This window comes from Panthera leo, chromosome C1, assembly GCF_018350215.1.
Source record: "Panthera leo isolate Ple1 chromosome C1, P.leo_Ple1_pat1.1, whole genome shotgun sequence".
Lineage (NCBI taxonomy): Eukaryota > Metazoa > Chordata > Mammalia > Carnivora > Felidae > Panthera > Panthera leo.
Window position 1 is genome coordinate 96061258 of NC_056686.1, and position 18861 is coordinate 96080118.

Genomic DNA, 18861 nt, shown 5'->3' on the forward strand with positions numbered 1-18861 from the left:
TAAAATAAGGATGAAAATTAGCATCGCCATGCCAGGATGATGCCCGGTGCTATAATGGTCATGTTAACTAACCTAATCTGTCTTTCCCTAACATTTTTGTAGAAACTTAAGAAACAATGAAATTTCATGGGCCATAGAAGATGCTAGTGAAGCATTTGCAGGACTCACAAGTCTCACTAAATTGTATGTATTTATACTATTTATGTATGTTTACAAAGGTGTGTTTTTAAGAAGCAGTTGTATATGTGATTGGATTGTCTTTTTGCTGTGTCTGGAAAGTCAGCCTTTTGACTCATCCACTAAAGGAAGAAACTTGTTTATCAAGTTTTTTGTTTATCAGTGGTTTTAAATTTTATTTATTTATTTAGTGGCAAGACACTTTTTTTTTTAAGTTTATTTATTTTAGCGAGAGCATGCATGTGCATGCATGAGCTGGAGGAGGGGGCAGAGAGAGAGAGGGAGAGAGGATCCCAGGCAGGCTCCCACACTGTCAGCCCAGAGCCCAGTGCAGAGCTCAAACCCATGAACTGTGAGATCTTGGCCTGGGCCAAAATCAAGAGTCGGACACTCAACTGATTGAGCCACCCAGGTGCTCCTTGGTGGGACACTTTCTACTGAAAGAGCTTTCTTATGGGCACTCAAAGAGAAGTTATTCATGGAACTAGAATTGTTCTTCCAGAGTTGAACCAGTATTCTTCTTCTTCTTTTATTTTTTTTAAATATTTATTTTTGAGAGAGGGAGAGAGACAGAAGGAAGAGGCAGAGAGGGGGGAGACAGAGGATCTGAAGTAGGCTCTGCACTGACAGCCGTGAGCCTGATGTGGGGCTTGAACTCATGAACCGTAAGATCATGACCTGAGCACAAGTCGGATGCTTAACCGACTGAGCCACCCAGGCACCCCTATATTCTTAATCGTAAGAGATTTATGGGTAATTTATCTAGCGAGAGAGGAATTCTGTCAAGAGAATTCAAGATTTTAGATCTTCTCTCCTGAGAATTTCTCCAAGGCTTTACACTTGTCTGAATTTCTTTGACCTGATCTTTTGCTAAGAAGGGAGAAACTGGGACTATAATCCAGTTTATTATATGAAAACTAGCAGCCCATCAGTGGTCCAGATGGCTGTTCACAGGCACCTCGTTGAGTTCCAACCTATTAATAGAAGCCTTCATTCTGTGTTTTGCATTGGTTGGTAATAAAGGCTTACAATTTTCTTAAAAATGTATGTTAAACTTATTTTCACTTTTTATAGGTAAATGTTTGCTTTAATGAATTAAATTTTGCTTCGTGTAGGCTTTATTAGAAAGGTCTGTTTGTATTTCAGAATCTTACAAGGAAATCAAATTAAGTCAATTACAAAGAAAGCATTCATTGGTCTTGAATCCCTTGAGCATCTGTAAGTATTTTGCATCCATTTTGCTCCGTATATAAATAATCTTTGCTATTAGCAGAGGTTCTCATGACCATTTAAAGTGTTTATATAACTTAATTGTAGAAATGTGACCGGTAATGTTTCATTTCTCTTCATTTCAGAGATTTGAACAACAATGCTATAATGTCTATCCAAGAAAATGCTTTCTCTCAGACTCGCTTGAAAGAACTGTACGTAACTTCAGTCTTTTTGTCACCAATCATTAGATCATTATCCATGCTTGTTTCTAAACATGATGAATGTGACCTATATGTTTCCAAAAGCACACGATTCAGGCAGGAAAAAAAAAAAAAGAGAAAGTGTTAATATTCAGTTACTGTAGTGGCTGGATATAATTTTTAAATAACCCAATATTGAAAAGCCCAGAGTTTGTGGCACCAAGACCTTCTGTTTTGCCTGTGCTGCTAATGCTTATAGTTAAAGAGACCTTAGCACTGCTCCTTGTGCTTGTTGTATATCTTCCTGTTCCTTATCCGCCCTGACCTCCCATTTATTTTTGGATTATTGGAAAAATGTGTTCCCAGTCCCCTTAGGGTGGATCACAGTTCAGGTATTAGGTAATTTGTTGTATATAATCTAGCACTTTCAGTATAATGGTCAGAGGGGATGTTTCTGATATGGGTGTTCAAGCTACTAAAATGGTCAAACACTGTTAAATAGTTGTAGTGGAAAAACACACTTTATACCCTTTTTCATTCATGGTTTTTAAAAAATTATGTTTAGGGTTTTCCCAGGGGGAGGGGCGGTTAGTTGGGCATTGGTATTCATTTTAACCTTTGGTGATTTGAATATTCAGCCAGTGTTAAGAACCAGTAGACTAAAGCAATTTATCTTGCCTTACCTGAAAGCTACTCAGAGGAAGGACTGTGGTCTCAAACTGGTACATGATGAGATAAGGCTAGAAGTTCATAGGAAGCATTCAGAAGCTTTTAGAGCAGTTTGACATTACTGTGATACTTTTGTTGAATTTTATAGAAGTATTAATCTACAACAGATTGGAAATTTTAAAAAGTGGTTCTTCATCACAGGTAGTTTGAGATGCACTGGAAGTGTGTGAGTTCAAACTGCCTAGATTTCAAATTCTGCCCCATTCTTTACAGCTATGGGACATTGGGAACATTTAACCTAAAACTCAATTTCCCTTTTGAGAATGGGCCTTGTACCTCTCTTAGAATTATGTGAGGATAAAATGAGGTAATTTGTTCATTCAAGAAATATGTATTGTCATCTGCTATGTAAGGTACTGTTTTAGGTGGTAAAAACACAGTGGTGAACAAGACAAAGTCTCTGTTCTCATAGCATAGTACGATAAATTCTGGTAAGGAAGTCAAAGAATAAATCAGTAGATACATAATATCTCTCATCAAGTAATAAGAGTTCTGAAGGAAAATAAAGGCGGGTCAGAGTTATGGAGAGTGATGGGGATTGCTATTTTAGTTTTTATTTTTTTTAAATGTTTGTTTGTTTTTGAGAGAGAGTACAAGCGGGGGATGGGCAGAGAGAGCCGGAGACAGAATCCAAAATGGTCTCTGTGCTGACAGCAGCAAGCCCAATGTGGGGCTCAAATTCATGAACCACAAGATTATGACCTGAGCCAAGGTCAGACGCTCAACCAACTGAGCCACCCAGGTGCCCCTGGGATTGTTATTTAGATAAAGTAGTGATGGAAGGCCATTTTGAAGATAACAGAATTTGAGTTAGTGAGTGGCAAAGCATTGAATACTAGTTGAAGAGCATTCTGCACAGAGAACAGCAAGTGCAAAGGCCCTGAGGTAGAATCTTGTTTCTTATGCTTGAAGAACAGCAGAGACGCTAGTGTGGTTGGAAGAGAGCGAGAGGAAGAGTGCTTAGGAGATGAGGTCAGAGAGTTAAGCAGGAAGCAGACCAAGTAGGGCTCAATGAGTTATGAGAAGTTTGGATTTTTTTTCCTCTAAATGTCTCAGGAAACTTTGGAGGGTTTTGAGAAGATGCTCAGTACAGAGCCTGGCACACAGTAAAAGTTGAATAATATTAATAATAAAAATAAAAATGTTATGGAAATAATCATTAGTTATTTTCTGCCAGACTTTCAGGTAGCTCTTTTTTTTGAGGGGGTGGGGTCTGTTGAGATATTTGAGATCTTTCTCCTAGGCTTAATTTTTAAGGGTACAACCTAGTGCATATATTAGAATTACCTTTTTTTTTGCCCTTGAGAATCTGAGGGCCACCAATGAAGTTTTAACTCTTGTCATGAGAACTCAGTGTAAAATGTAATTTAGACAGTAGGCGAGAGCAAATAGTGTAGTTTCATTCTTTAGTCGTTTGGTAGTTTGAGAATTGGTTTGAACAAAATGCTAGTGGAGGAGACTCTAATGTACCTTTTTTACTGAGACATTTTGGTTGCTTTTGGTTGATTTAAATCTAAGTCATATTTACAATACTGTTACATCAACATTTATTAAAATATATCTGTATGCTTCTTGGTATCCTTCAGTGCTTTGCATAAATATTAGGTGGAGATGGGAGAGTTGTATGTAAATTAAAAATATTTTGCATTAAACTTCTGTAGTCATGGTAGAAACATTAGAAAGTACAGTTAAACCAAGGAGAGCCAAGTCCCCAGATGCCCACTACTTAAAGACAACCACTATTAATATTTTGGTGTGTATCTTTTTGAGAGGTTTTAACAGGGTACTCTGTTAGGTGCTTGGGGGCAGGTTGGTTAGTGTGTGAGGGGGGAAAGATGCAAAAGAAACAGAAGTAAAGGGAAGTAATGTGAATTCAGTGGTATCTGTGTCCAGGCACTATGCTAAATGCTATATTTAAATTTTTTTTTGAGGTAGGCATTCTCAAACCCATTTTCCAGAAATAGAAACTGAGATTTTGGAGACATTAAGTATTTTGCCTAAGGTAAGTAGCAGAATTAGGATTGAGTCCAGGTCTCATGAGCCCAGCTTATACCTAAGAAAGCATAGATCAGACCATGTGACTTCTCTATTCTTAACCTTCCATTGGCTTCCCATCACATATAGGGAGAAAACACCTTAAGTTCTTTTCTCAGTTTGCAAAGCACTTGCATGGCTTGGTCCTCCTTGCCCTGCTCTCTGACCTTGTTCCTGTCGCTGTCCCCTCCCTCACTGTGCTCTAGGCTCAGTGTCCTCCTTGCTTTGCCTTGAGCACCCTAGGCATGTCTGCCCCAAAGCCTTTGCACACAATTTCCTGTATCTGCGACACTCTTAACCTCAGGTCTTCGTGTGATTTGCTGTCTCGCTCCTTTCAGGTCTTTGCCCAAATGCCCTCTCTTCAAAGAATCTTACCCTGACAACTTTATCTAAACCAGTAGCTACTGTGTCTGTATCTTTGCCTTAGCTTTGTTTTTCTTGCTGGCACTTACTTTCTGACACTGTACTTTGCCTTTATTTGTTTATTGCTTGGCGCTAATGAATAATGTAAGTTCTGTGAGGCGTATATCCCCACAGGGCAGAACAGTGCCTCACATATAGTAGACTCAAGTATTTCTGTGTCAGTGAATGAATATAACCTAAGAATCCTATTACATTTGAAAGGTAACTTTTGGCCTGATTAAGTAAAACTACCCTTAGTTAAATAAGGCTTTTGAGATACCATTGAAGACTGTTTGAAACTTCTTTGGAATCAAATCTTAGATACTTTAAAACTAGATGAGGATCTTGGTGATGCACACAAAGCAAGTTACAGTGTTCTCAAAATCATTTGCTCTCACTGCTGCCAAGTGGATGGGACATTCATGGGTCAGTAAGAGAAAAGCTATCTGATTTTTCAGATGTGTTTTATAGGCCTATTATATACAGACAACAAACAAAATTTCACTGCCTCTTAGTTTGAGTTGCAGTACACATTGTCACAGGGTGAAGTGTTGTCAGTCTTGATGAAATAATTTGAAAAGAGTTCTGTCCTCTCCACAACAGACATGCTCTGTGCTCCAGTGTGTATGGTAAACTTTTCTTCAAACTTTTCTGGGAAAAAGTTTAAACCTCAAAAATTGAAAAGAAGGTACAGTTAACAGCCATATTCCCTTTTTACCACTTGTTAACTTTTTGCTAAATTTGTGATCTGTTTCTCTCTTTCCCTGCTCCCTTCCCTCTCTCCCTCTCCATCTCTTTCTATCTTTGTCTCTCTCTCCTCTTCACACACACTGTTGTTTTACTTAGCCATTTGATAGTAAGTTGCAGATATCGTAATTTACCCCTAAATATCTCAGTATGTATTTCCCAAGAACAAGGGTGTTTTCCTATATATAGCCACAGCACTGTTAGTGAAATTAACATTGATAAAGTAATATTAATTGACCTGCAGTCCATACTCAGATTTACCCAATGTCAAAAAGTGTTCTTATAGATATTTTTTCCAATCAAGAATCATGTACCATATTTGGTTGTAATGACTTGTTAGTCTCCTTTAATCTAACATAGGTCCTTTACCCTTGTTTTACCTTTTCTTAATGTCTTTCATGACACTGACGTATTTGAGGAATCGAGGCCGACAGTTTGAGTTTTTCTTGTGGTTCAATTCAGGTTAAACATTTTTTGGTGAGAAAAATGCATAGGTGCGCAGTAAGCTCTCAGTAGTCAAGAAACTGAGAATGAAAAGTAAAGAGTACTTGTTTTCCTCTTTGTTTCTGCAGGATTCTGAACACAAGCAGCTTACTCTGTGACTGTCATTTGAAGTGGTTGCTTCAGTGGCTGGTTGATAATAACTTCCAACATTCTGTGAATGTAAGCTGTGCACACCCTGAATGGCTAGCAGGGCAGAGCATCCTGAATGTGGATCTGAAAGATTTTGTCTGCGGTTTGTATTTTTGTTTTAAAATTTTGTATACTGTACATCTACTGTCTTTTTTATTATTTTATTTTATTATTGTTATATTTTCATCATGATAGGTATACTCTTTAATCCCCATCCCCTATTTCCCCTATCTCCCCTACCTCTCCCCCCACCTCTGGTAACCATCAGTTTGTTCTCTATAGCTAAGAATCTGTTTCTTGGTTTCTCTCTCTCTCTCTTTTATTTTTTAAACTTTGCTCGCTTGTTGTGTTTCTTAAATTCCACATATGAGTGAAATCATATGGTAATCGTCTTTCTCTGACTGACTTATTTCACTTAGCATTATACTCTCTAGCTCCATCCATGTCATTGCAGATGGCAAGATTTCATTGTTTTTCATGGTTGAGTAATACCCCATTGTGTATATGTATCACATCTTCTTTATTCATTCATTATAAATGGACACTTGTGCTACTTCCATAATTTGGCTGTGGTAAATAATGCTGCAATAAACATAGGGGTGCATGTATCCCTTTCAGTTAGTGTTTTTGTATTCTTTGGGTAGATACCTAGTAGTGTGATTTCTGGATCGTAGAGTAGTTCTGTTTTTAATATTTTGAGGAACCTCCATGCTGTCTTCTTCCACAATGGCTGCACCAGTTTGCACTTCCTCAACAGTGTAACAGTGCAATTCCCACATCCTCACCAACATTTGTTATTTCTTGTGTTTTTGATTTTGGCCATTCTGACATGTGTAGGGGTGATATCTCATTGTGGTTTTGGTTTGCATTTACCTGATGATGACTGCTGTTGAGCATCTTTTCATGTGTCTGTTGGCCATCTGTGTGTCTTTGGAAAAATGTCTTTTCATGTCTTCTGCCCATTTTTTAATTGGATTATTTGTTTTGGGAGTATGCCCTTGTATCAATTCTTTATATATTTTGGATATTAACCCTTTGTCAGATAGGTCATTTGCAAATATCTTCTCCCATTCAGTAGGTTGCCTTTTAGTTTTGTTGATGGTTTCCTTTGCTCTGCAAAAATTTTTTATTTTGATGTAGTCCCAATAGTTTATTTTTGCTTTTGTTTCCCTTGCCTCAGGAGACATATCTAGAAAAAATATTGCTGTGGCCAGTGTCAAAGAGGTTACTGCCTGTGCTCTATTCAAGGATTTTTATGGTTTCAGGTCTCACATTTTAGGTCTTTAATCCATTTTGAGTTTATGTTTGTGTATGGTATCAGAAAGTGATTCGATTTTCAATTTCATTCTTTTGTATGTAGCTGTCCAGTTTTTCCACCAGCATTGGTTGAAGAGACTGTTTCCCATGGTATATTCATTCCTCCTTTGTCAAAGATTAATTGACCATATATTTGTGGGGTTGTTTCTAGGTTTTCTGTTCTATTCCATTGATTTATATGTCTGTTTTTATGTCAGTACCATATTAATTGCTACCACTGTGTAATATAACTTGAACTCTGCAGTGTGATACTCCAGTTTTGTTTCTCTTTGTTAAGATTGCTTTGGCTACTTGAGGTCTTTTGCAGTCCCATTTGAATTTCAGGATTGTTTGTTCTAGTTCTGTGAAAGGTGCTCTTGGTATTTTCATAGGAATTGCATTAAATGTGTAGATTGCTTTGGGTAGTATAGATATTTTAACAATATTTTTCTAACACATGAGCATGGAATGTCTTTCCATTTCTTTGAATATCTTTCACCAGTGTTTTACACTTTTCAAAGTACGGGTCTTTCACCTCGTTGGTTAAGTTTATTCCTAGATGTTGTATTATTTTTGGTACAATAGTAAATGAGATTGTTTTCTTAATTTCACTTTCTGCTGCTTCATTATTAGTGTATAGGAATGGAACAGATATCTGTACATTGGTTTTGTATCCTGCAAACTTACTGAATTCATTTATCAGTTCTAGTAGTTTTTTGGTTGAGTCCTTAGGGTTTTCTATATGTAGTATCATGTCATCCACAAATAGTGAAAGTTTTACTTCTTCCTTACCAATTTGGATGCCTTTTACTTCTCTATATTGTCTGATTACCGTGGCTAGGACTTCCAGTAGTCTGTTGAATAAAAGTGGTGAGAGTGGACGTCCGTGTCTTGTTCCTGACCTTGGGGGAAAAGCTTCCACTTTTTCACCATTGAGTATGATGCTAAGTGGGGTTTTTCATATAAGGTTTTTATTATGTTGAGATATATTCCCTCTAAACCTACTTTACAGAGGGTTTTTTTCATGAATGGATGTTGTACTTTGTCAAATGGTTTTTCTGCATCTATTAAAATGATCATATGATTGCTTTCCTTTCTCTTATTGATGTCATGCATCACATTGATTGTTTTGTCAATATTAAACCATGCTTGCATCCCAGGAATAAATCCCTCTTGGTTGTGGTATATGATTTTTTAAAATATATTCTTGGATTTGGTTTGCTAATATTTTGTTGAGGATTTCTACATCTATATTCATGAGAGATAGTGGTCTGTAGTTCTCTTTTTTTATAGTGTCTTTACTTGGTATCAGGGTGATACTGGCCTTGTAGAATGAATTTGGAAGTTTTCCTTCCTCTTGTATTTTTTGGAATAGTTTGAGAAAGATAGGTATTAACCCCTCTTTAAATGTTTGCTACAATTCATCTGTGAGGCTGTCTAGTCCTGCACTTTTGTTTTTGGGGAGGTTTTTGATTATTGATTCAATTTCATTGCTGATAATTAGTCTGTACAAATTTTGTATTTCTTCCTGCTTTGGTTTTGGTAGATTGTATATTTCTGGAAATGTATCTGTTTCTTCTAAGTTATCTAATTTGTTGGTATACGGGTTTTCATAATACTCTTTTACAGTTATTTGTATTTCTGTGGTGTTGATTGTTATTTCTCCTATTTAATTAGTAATTTTGTTTATTTGGGTCTTCTTTTTTTTAATGAGTCTTGCCTAGAGGTTTATCAATTTATTGGTTTTCAAAGAACCAGCTCCTGGTTTCATTGATCTGTTCTGTTGTTTTTTTAGTTTGTATGTCATTTATTTCTGCTCTAATCGGCACTGTTTCCTTCCTTTTGCTAGGTTTTGGTTTTCTTCTTTTTCTAGTTCCTTTAGATGTAAGGTTAGGTTGTTTGTTTGAAATTTTTCTTGCTTCTTGAGGTAGGCTTGTATTGCTATAAACTTCCCTCTTAGAACCACTTTTGCTGCATCCCAAAGATTTTGGACGCTTGTGTTTTCATTTTCATTTGTTTTCATGTAATTTTTTATTTCTTCGTTAACTCATTCATTCATTCATTCATTCATTCGTGTAAAGATTTTATTTTTAAGTAATCTCTACACCCAGGGTGGGGCTAAAACTTAACGACCCTGAGACCAAGAGTTGCATGCTCTACAACTGAGCCAGCCATGTGGCCTGACACATTCATTGTTTTTGTTTTGTTTTGTCTTTGTTTCTTTTAATTTTAGAGAGAGAAAGCACAAGTGGGAGACAGGGGGAGAGGGACAGAGAGAAGGGGGGAGAGAGAGAGAGAGATTGATTCCTAAGCAGGCTCCATGCTCAGCATGGAGCCTGGCACGGGGCTCAATCCCATGACCCTGGGATCATGACCTGAGCTGAAATCTGGAGTTGGATGCTCAACCGACTGAGCCACCCAGGTGCCCTCCATTCATTGTTTTAATGGCATGTTATTTAACCCCCATGTATTGTGCTCTTTCCAGATTTTTTCTTGTGGTTGATTTCTAATTTCATAGCGTTGTGGTCAGAAAAGATGCATAGTACACACTATCTTAATAACAAAAGTCAAAAAAAAGAAATTAAACCAGAATGCTTTCTCACTAGCATATCCATTTCCATTTCTCTGTGTTCTTCTCTAAAATTTTTATATTGTTGTTAATCGTAGGTTAAATTTTGTGTTCTTTGACTTAGTATATCATAAGTAGTTTTTTTCCTTTCTTGTGTTCTTCAGTGATCATTTTTAATGTCAGTATAATAGCATCTTTATGAATGTAGGCCTTCACTTTTAGGGAGTTGTTAACCTTAAAATAAATTTCCAGTAGTAAGATTCCTGAAACAAAAAAGTAATGATTTTTTTTAAAGTAGATCTTAAAAAGTGCTACCAGGTATTTTACAGAAAGATAGCACTTGTTTAGGTTGTCACCAGCAATGTATGAATATACCAGGTTCATGTTGTTCCTGTTTTTCATGCAGTTTCTTAAGACTAAGGTGTTGGCATTTTTTGGAGGGGAAAGGCGGACAGTCATGGAAAAGCTGTCATGATTCTGACACTCGTAATTTCAAGTATATATCTATATTGTTCTTTTCTCAAGCTTGGACATTTTTCCTTTACACTTACATTTCGTTTAAAGTGGAATAACTGATTCTTAGCCTTGGCAGCAGAACTTTTAGATCAGTGTGTTTGTGTTGCATGTCTCTAGTATCTGATCATTTAGATACCCATGTATGGCCAGATCTGTTTTTATAATCTCCTTAAAGATACTGAGGACACTTGGAAGTTCAGGCCCACAAAATGCTTATTTTTTTTTTTTTACATATTAATGACATATTATTTATGAATCGTAGTATATTAGCCAGTCCTAAGCCAGTCTTCAGTTGGACATTTAACATGTTTGATATTTCTCACTATTTTAGGTGAGAGTTACCCACATACAAAGTATATTATGGTTGTTACTCCCCATAAAATATAATAGAATCATAATCCCTATTTTCTATATTGGCACGGAAAAGAATGAGTGTTGTTATATACATATTTTTATATGTAAGCTCTGTGTATACACAAGAGCTAATAGGATTAGAACTTGTCTTGAAATTTGAATCTGGGTTTTTCTTTTTTCCCTGTAACTGGTAATACTTAAGGAAGGACATTCTAAGCATACGTGACTGTAAGGGATAGTAGAAAGTGGTGCTAAACCCTAAAGTCTGAAAACCTGGGTTCCGGTTCAGCACATGTCTCTGAATAAGTTGTTTGACCCTCTGGGCCTCATTTTCCTCATCCTTAAACCAAAGAATTGGATGCTAGCTCTGTAGTCTCTGTCTTAATATGCCATTTTGTAAACAGAACGCACAATTTTACATTATTTGTTTCAAAAGCTGTGGAAGCAAAAATAAATAAGTGACTTGGCTCCTGCCCCATTTTTTTTCTCTTAGATGATTTTCTCAAGCCACAAATAAGAATGCATCCTGAAACTACAGTTGCTCTAAGAGGCACGAACGCGACTCTGACATGCACTGCAGTGAGCAGCAGCGATTCGCCCACGTCTACTGTGTGGCGCAAAGACAGTGAAATCTTGTATGATGTCGATGTTGAGAATTTTGTTCGTTATCAGCAGCAAGCTGGAGAAGCTCTGGAGTATACGAGTGTCCTACATCTTTTCAACGTGAATTTCACAGATGAAGGAAAATATCAGTGCATTGTTACTAACCACTTTGGTTCTAATTATTCTCTTAAAGCCAAGCTGACTGTGAATGGTAAGGAATTCTCCCTGATAGTTTTATAGTTAGAAGGGTTTTTCATGTTCAATTTTTGAACCACCTAACCCAGAAAATGAGGCTAAACCTGACACTTAAGGGGGGCATTTTACTGTTTTGTCTTTAGGGTTGTGATAATATATAGACTGGATTACCATTTTGCGTACTTACTGTCCCTAACTGCTCTTTGGTTGAGGATAAGGGGCAATTCCATGGCCCCAGGAAATAGGCTACATTTATTGTTATTTACGCTTTTGAAAAAATTCTTTGGAAATTCTCTATTCTTTCTAGAACCATAATTTGGCTCCGAAAACTATGAAATTTATTCCTGACACTGTTCACAGGGCTTTCTAATAATTGGGAGTATTTAGGGCATTTCTAGGTACAGTATCATTATCATTGTCTGAGTATAGTCACACAGAATCATTTTTTAAATTAATGCTCTTTTTCACTGTGGTTTTAAAAATAAATAAATAAATTAATTAATTAATTAAAGAAAATAAAACCTCTCCAAAATAGTTTAATCTATCCCCTATCAGATTGAATAATTAAAATATTTTGGGTTTTGTACAACCAAAAGATGTATTTGTGTCTTTCTCTTTTTTTTTTTTTTCCTAAAGATTTAAAAAAAAATTTTTTTTAAAGTTTGATTTTGAGAGAGAGAGACAGAATGCGAGCCGGGGAGGGGCAGAGAGAGAGGGAGACACAGAATCCATCTGAAGCAGGTTCCAGGCTCTGAGCTGTTAGCACAGAGCTTGACGTGAGGCTCGAACTCACAAACTGTGAGATCGTTACCTGAGCCAAAGTTGAACACTTAACCACCTGAGGTGCCCCAGGATGTATTTGTGTGTTACTTCTGTGTTGTTTTATGAGATTTTTGAAAGCATAAATTTTTTTTTATCATGCATTTGCCATGCCAGCTTTGTAGATGTTAGTTTGGAAAGCACCATTTAGTATCTTAAGTAAGCGTAGCAAATAGTGAGTTCTAAAATATGGAGCCCAGAAAGGTTTGTGGCCTTCTGCCTTCCTTGTCCCCATCAGAGACATCAGGTGGATGTGGCATGCATTCTGGAAGAATTTAGTCATCACTGTACTCCAAGTATTCTGAGGTTTTGGGAGAAGAGATGCCCTCTGAACTTGTATTTACTGTTCATCCAGAGAGCGTGTCTTCTCAAATAGAGTATTTACAACAGTTGATATTGTGCCTAACAGATTGTCTCATTTATGTGTGTATGTAAATATGTGTATGTGTATTTCCCCACCCACCCACTTTTTTCGGTAATCTTTTCTTGGAACAGAGATGCCATCTTTCCTGAAAACTCCAATGGATCTAACCATTCGCACTGGTGCCATGGCCAGATTAGAGTGTGCTGCAGAGGGGCACCCTGCACCTCAGATTTCCTGGCAGAAAGATGGTGGTACTGATTTTCCTGCGGCTCGAGAAAGGCGCATGCATGTCATGCCCGAAGATGACGTCTTCTTCATTGCCAACGTGAAAATAGAAGACATGGGAATCTATAGCTGCATGGCACAAAACAGAGCAGGAGGCCTCTCAGCAAATGCCTCACTCACAGTATTGGGTATGTGTGCTGCCCTGTGGTTCCCTGCTTTGCTTGGAACCTTTTTATAGGGGGCCTGCTCTGATCTTAATGGTGAAAAAAAGTCTAAGTTTCAGATTTTAATTGTGATCCTTGTATCTCTGTCACTGTATTTTGCCAATACACATGGGGTTATGTCAGCCTAGGATATCTGTGGATCAGATAACTGAAATCTGCGAAAGTAATGAGGGCAGAATTAGAGATCTTCATCACATGAATTGAAAATTCAGATCCCTTTATCCTGTCCCTCTGGAAGGTTTCTACTTCATGTATATGTTTTTTTACCTGTTCAGCAGTGAGTTGGCAGTTGTTTTATACTGCTTCATAGTGAACTCAGGGCAATGTAATTGTTTTTCCCGTATTTTATTATTTTTTAATATAATGTCAAGTTAGCTAACATACAGTGCATCCCTTAGTTCATTTTTTTTTTTTTTTAATTAAATGCACCAAAAATGACCTGTCTTTTGGTTAGATGTCCTGTTTTCCTTCCATTGTGTCCCTCTTCTTCCTGTGTTCTGGTAAAGTGTCTTTTCCCTAAAGAGTTCCCTTGACAAGCCTGTTTTTTTTTTTCCTTATGAGAATACTTTTCTTCATGGGACTCAAATCAAAGGCAGAGTCTGCTTTCTAGTTCTCTATTCCCCTAGATGTTAGTTTTTTTTAAGTTTGTTGCTTTGTGTTATTTACTTGCATAATCAGAAAAATAAGTTTGTTGTTTTAAAAATTTAGAATATACAGAAGATTAGAAAAAGGGAAAGTCACCAAAACACTGTTAAAGATTTTGGCGTGTTCTGGACCTTTTTTTTTTTTTTTTTTTTTTTTTTTTAATACATTTTCACGTAGTTATGTATACCTACTTCTTTCCTCTTAAATATTGTGTCAGAAGGGTTACTCTGTCATTAAGTCTTGAAAAAATACCATGTGGCTGTACTATACTCACTCATTTTCCCGCTAGATTTAAAGATCTTTTTCTTTTGGGGCGCCTGGGTGGCTCAGTCGGTTGAGCGTCCGACCTCGGCTCGGATCATGATCTCACAGTTTGTGAGTTCAAGCCCCACATCAGGCTCTATGCTGACAGCTCAGAGCCTGCATGGAGCCTGCTTCAGATTCTGTGTCTCCCTGTCTCTCTGCCCCTCCCCAGCTCACACTCTGTCTCTCTCTCTCTCTCAAAAATAAACATTAAAAAAAAATTTTTTTTTTTTAAAAGATCTCTTTCTTTTATGTTTAAAAATTGCACCAATTTCATAATAAACATCTTTGTGTATAAATCTTTGACTTCCTTGCTTAGGATAGCTTGCCCAAGGTAGAATTAGTGATTTTTGAGGCTTTTGCTTTTCTGGAACACAAACTTCAATCCTCCTACGGGCATATGAAAGTGCTTACTTACTTCATTAACACCTCATTTGTCTAATTCAGTAGAAATCAATAAATAAAATTGTTTAACATGATTCTTTTGTACATCTTTCTGTAAGAGACACCCTCATTTATCAGACCCCTGGAGGACAAGACAGTAACCCGAGGTGAAACTGCGGTATTACAGTGCATAGCGGGAGGAAGTCCTGCTCCTCGCCTCAACTGGACCAAAGATGATGGGCCACTGCTGGTGACAGAACGGCACTTCTTTGCTGCAGCCAACCAGCTTCTCATCATTGTAGATGCTGGCCTGGAAGATGCTGGAAAATATACCTGCATCATGTCTAACACCCTTGGAACAGAACGTGGTCACATTTACCTCAATGTCATTTCATCCCCCAATTGCGACTCTTCCCAGAGTAGCATTGGGCATGAAGATGATGGCTGGACCACAGTTGGCATTGTCATCATTGTTGTGGTCTGCTGTGTTGTGGGCACCTCTTTGATCTGGGTCATTGTTATTTACCACATGAGAAGGAAGAATGAAGATTATAGTATCACAAACACAGGTGAGTGGTACCAGTTAACACCAATGGCTTGTACTTGAGTCAGGAACATAATGTAGGATTTGTCGTAAAATATAAAAAGCTATGGAGCTTTGATACTTTACATGTGGTAGAAGGAAGAGTTTCTTTCTTAAAGTGTCCTACTTCCTCCATATAATAGAACCTTTCTGATTAATAATTTTAAGAATTTGTAGATACTCCCCCAAGACTTTGCTCTCATAAACACATTACAGGTACACCTTCTTTCTTTAATGCCAAGGGCTCATTTCCATCATAGCTTCCCTTTGGGAAAGAGTGGAGCTCTTATGACTGGGATCAGCCTTTCATAGCCCTCCCCCGGAAATCCTGAAAGAGAACAGGTCAGTCAGATAGATGGTGAGAGTTTGCCTATGGATAAGATTTCAGACTTCAGGTTCTGCTTCTTTTAGTAATACTTTTTTTTTTTAATGTTTATTTATTTTGAGAGAGAGAACACATGCACACATGAGCGGGGAAGGGGCAGAGAGAGAGAATCCCATGCAGGCTCTGCACTCTCAGTGCATAGCCCAACGTAGGGCTCAATCCCACGAACTGTGATCTCATGACTTGAGCTGAAATCAGGAGTAGGATGCTTAATTGACTGAGCCACCAAGGCACCCCTTAAAATGAAGCTTTGAAAAGAATTTTAGTGAGAAATAGTTTAGGGGAAAATTCTAAGAGCTGTCGAGTTCCTAGGTACATAGCATTTTCCTGGCCAAGAGTATCAAAGTAGAACACATTTGCACAATGTCTTCTGAGTGTTGGCTTCAGTCACCTAACTTTATTTGAGAGTTATAGATGTCTCTTTTACAGAGGAGCTTAATCTGCCTGCAGACATTCCCAGCTACTTGTCTTCCCAAGGAACACTGTCGGAGCCACAGGAAGGCTACAGTAACTCTGAGGCAGGCAGTCATCAGCAACTTATGCCTCCCACCAATGGATATTTACACAAAGGCACTGATGGTAATGACACTTTGTTGTATATGCTTACAATTTCAGCTTATTCTGTTGAGTTTAGTTTTCAGTGTACCGTTTTCCCCATTAACCTGAGGCAACATTTTAAAAGTAAGATACTCACGGAAAACATTTGGCTGCATGCAAAATAGGATGGAAATTGACTGGAAATTGATTGGATGGAAATCTTAACAGAGAAGAAAACCATCTGACAGAAAGGAGAAACACATCCCAAATCAAGGGATTGGTGCACACAGCAAAGGCTCCCAAACCAAAGTAGGAGATGCTCTAGAAACTTTTCTCGGGTGTCTGATCCTTTAAGGCATGAGCACTCTTCAGACCATATCCAGGGAGGTTTGGGTCTCCTGCTGGCAGGTTGATACTAAAGTTTGAAGGGCAGTGATGATTATCAGCATACGTTGGAGAACAGCAGAGAGATACAACATGTTCCCTAGTTAAATGAATCCCACTTCTCAATACTACTACTCTCCCTCGCTCCACCCTTCCTGCAGGGAGTGACAGAGCTCAGGGAGATGAATTAAGGGATAGAGGAATTGGGTTTGATTCCTAGTTTCTCTTTCCAGCTCTGGGACCACGAACAAGTTACTTAAATCTGAGCTTTGTAACTTTCTCATTTTTAAAATAAATAAGCAATGTCTTATAAAGCACTTCTCTCAAGATTTTCATAGATCCTTTCAACAAATCTGTGTAGTTCTTCAAGTATTGTTCAAATGAAAGGCCTATTCTATTTGTACAGAGATTGTTTAGGCCGAGGGTTAACAGAATTTCTCGGTTTAATCGATAAATTGGATTTTATTTTGGCTTTCCATGGAAAGGGGGCTACTGCTAGCACTTAAAAGCATCTTTAAATGTCTCTACTCTTTGAAATTGGTGGGCAATAACACTGCTTTCTGGGCTAAACTAAATTACTTCTAGGTCTCTTCCAGTTCTAACACTGTTGCCTGGTCAAGAACAATTGTTCTTTATTTCTCTCTCTCTTTCCTGTCTTTCATCAGTTTTCAAAACACATAACTGGCCAGGGAGCTCATTATTAAACTTTACTTCTGCCAAACACGTGTGTATCAGGCAGGACTCTTGACCATCAGAGGCCTTCTCGAGGGGTACTTTTAGTAATGAGTGTTGCTTAACTCCCTGATGGCACAAAAGGGATGCGGGTTTTTGTGAAGTCATCATAACTCCTTGTTCTCTGCTTTAGTTTGCTTAACTCAAACATGTGACTTATAGCACAGTGCCGCCTTATCTTGGCCCTTGATTTCGGCCTGACCTGTACAGGCTGGACAGAGATGGTTTAACCTAGCATTCAAGAGCATGGGCTCTGGAGCCAGAGTGCCTGAGTTCAGATTTCACCTCCTTACCATAACAAGGTGGAGGCATCTATGAGCAAGTTACCTCGTTTCTCTGTGTTACAGTTACCCCATCTGTTAAATGGGGATAACCATAGTACCTACCTCATAGGGAGGTTGTGAGGATTAAATTAGTTAATTCACAGAAAGACCGTGAAACGGTTTATTGAATAAGTGCTGAATCAGTGCCAACTATGATGATAATGATGGCGGCTGGTGAAGGAAACTGGTAATTGGCAAAGCTGATTCCTTAACTGAAGGATTCTTTCCTTTGTTGTCATCAGGTGGCACTGGCACCAGGGTTATTTGCTCTGATTGTTACGACAATGCCAACATCTACTCCAGGACCCGAGAATACTGTCCGTACACCTATATTGCCGAGGAGGATGTTCTGGATCACACGCTGTCCGGCCTCATGGTCCAGATGCCCAAAGAAACATATTTGGCACATGCTCCCCAAGATGCCCCTATCTTGGAGAGCCTGGTGTCATCAGCAGACAGAGAGTTGGCCGCCTTTCCCGCCAACCATGAGAGGATAAATGAGAAGAAACTTCCCTCCACACAGATGAACAGTGGTAAAGGGCACAGCGTTTTTTGTTTATTTTGCTTTGTTTTTACCCTCCCCTACTTGATTTTTCCTTCTGATTTGACAGGAAGCAAGCCAATTGGTATAATGTAGTAATGAGCTACTATTAGCTGGTGTAAACTGGAGCCAGAGATTTTTAGAGATAAGGGTTACAAAGAAGTGTGTATCTGTAGGGTGGAAACAGCTTTTGTGGGAGTATCAAGGTCACACTCCTAAAGCTTCAGAAGCCGTACAGAGAAAGCTTCTAAAAGGTGTCATATGGGTGTTAATTGTTTCTTCCATCCTTATGTAAATAATGGAGATTGGAAATGCTAAGGATATAATCTGGGCATAGTTAGGTGGAGGTTTTTATGGAGAAGATTTAAAAATGTTTTGGTCACTGTTCTCTCAGGTAAACATCGAATGCCAGGATCACTTAGCTGGTGCCGTGGGGTGTTACGATCCAGGGCCATAAGTGAGGAGGCAGTTTTGGGATAGTGTCTGCTGGCCCACATGGCCTGGGAAAAGAAGTATATGTTACATTGTGCAGATGAGGCATTTGCTGACAACTCTTTCTAGACCCTGAAGGGCACTCCTTAGCATGTCTTCCTGTCCCTCCAGGCTTTTCATCAGCTGTCACCCTCTTGTCAACCTGAAATGGAAGAGCACAGGAAATTGGGGAGGGGGAGGACTATAGGTGCATCCTGGGGTGGTGGGTCTGGTGGGAGTAAATGATCTGACATGGGACTTCTAAGATACATGC

At 38.3% G+C, this 18861-nt stretch overlaps 1 protein-coding gene across 6 annotated transcripts in view; it reads left to right on the top strand.

The window, feature by feature from the left end:
- LRIG2 (leucine rich repeats and immunoglobulin like domains 2) overlaps positions 1-18861 on the top strand; it is a 163437-nt gene that overhangs the window by 138052 nt on the left and 6524 nt on the right. For all 6 annotated transcript variants that reach the window (XM_042953467.1, XM_042953468.1, XM_042953466.1 and 3 more), the window contains 9 exons: positions 103-183; positions 1324-1395; positions 1533-1601; positions 6074-6237; positions 11363-11683; positions 12982-13263; positions 14751-15200; positions 16029-16178; positions 17818-18108. In XM_042953467.1, the coding sequence (XP_042809401.1) occupies positions 103-183; positions 1324-1395; positions 1533-1601; positions 6074-6237; positions 11363-11683; positions 12982-13263; positions 14751-15200; positions 16029-16178; positions 17818-18108 (1880 nt within the window). The remainder of the gene's footprint in view (positions 1-102; positions 184-1323; positions 1396-1532; positions 1602-6073; positions 6238-11362; positions 11684-12981; positions 13264-14750; positions 15201-16028; positions 16179-17817; positions 18109-18861) is intronic.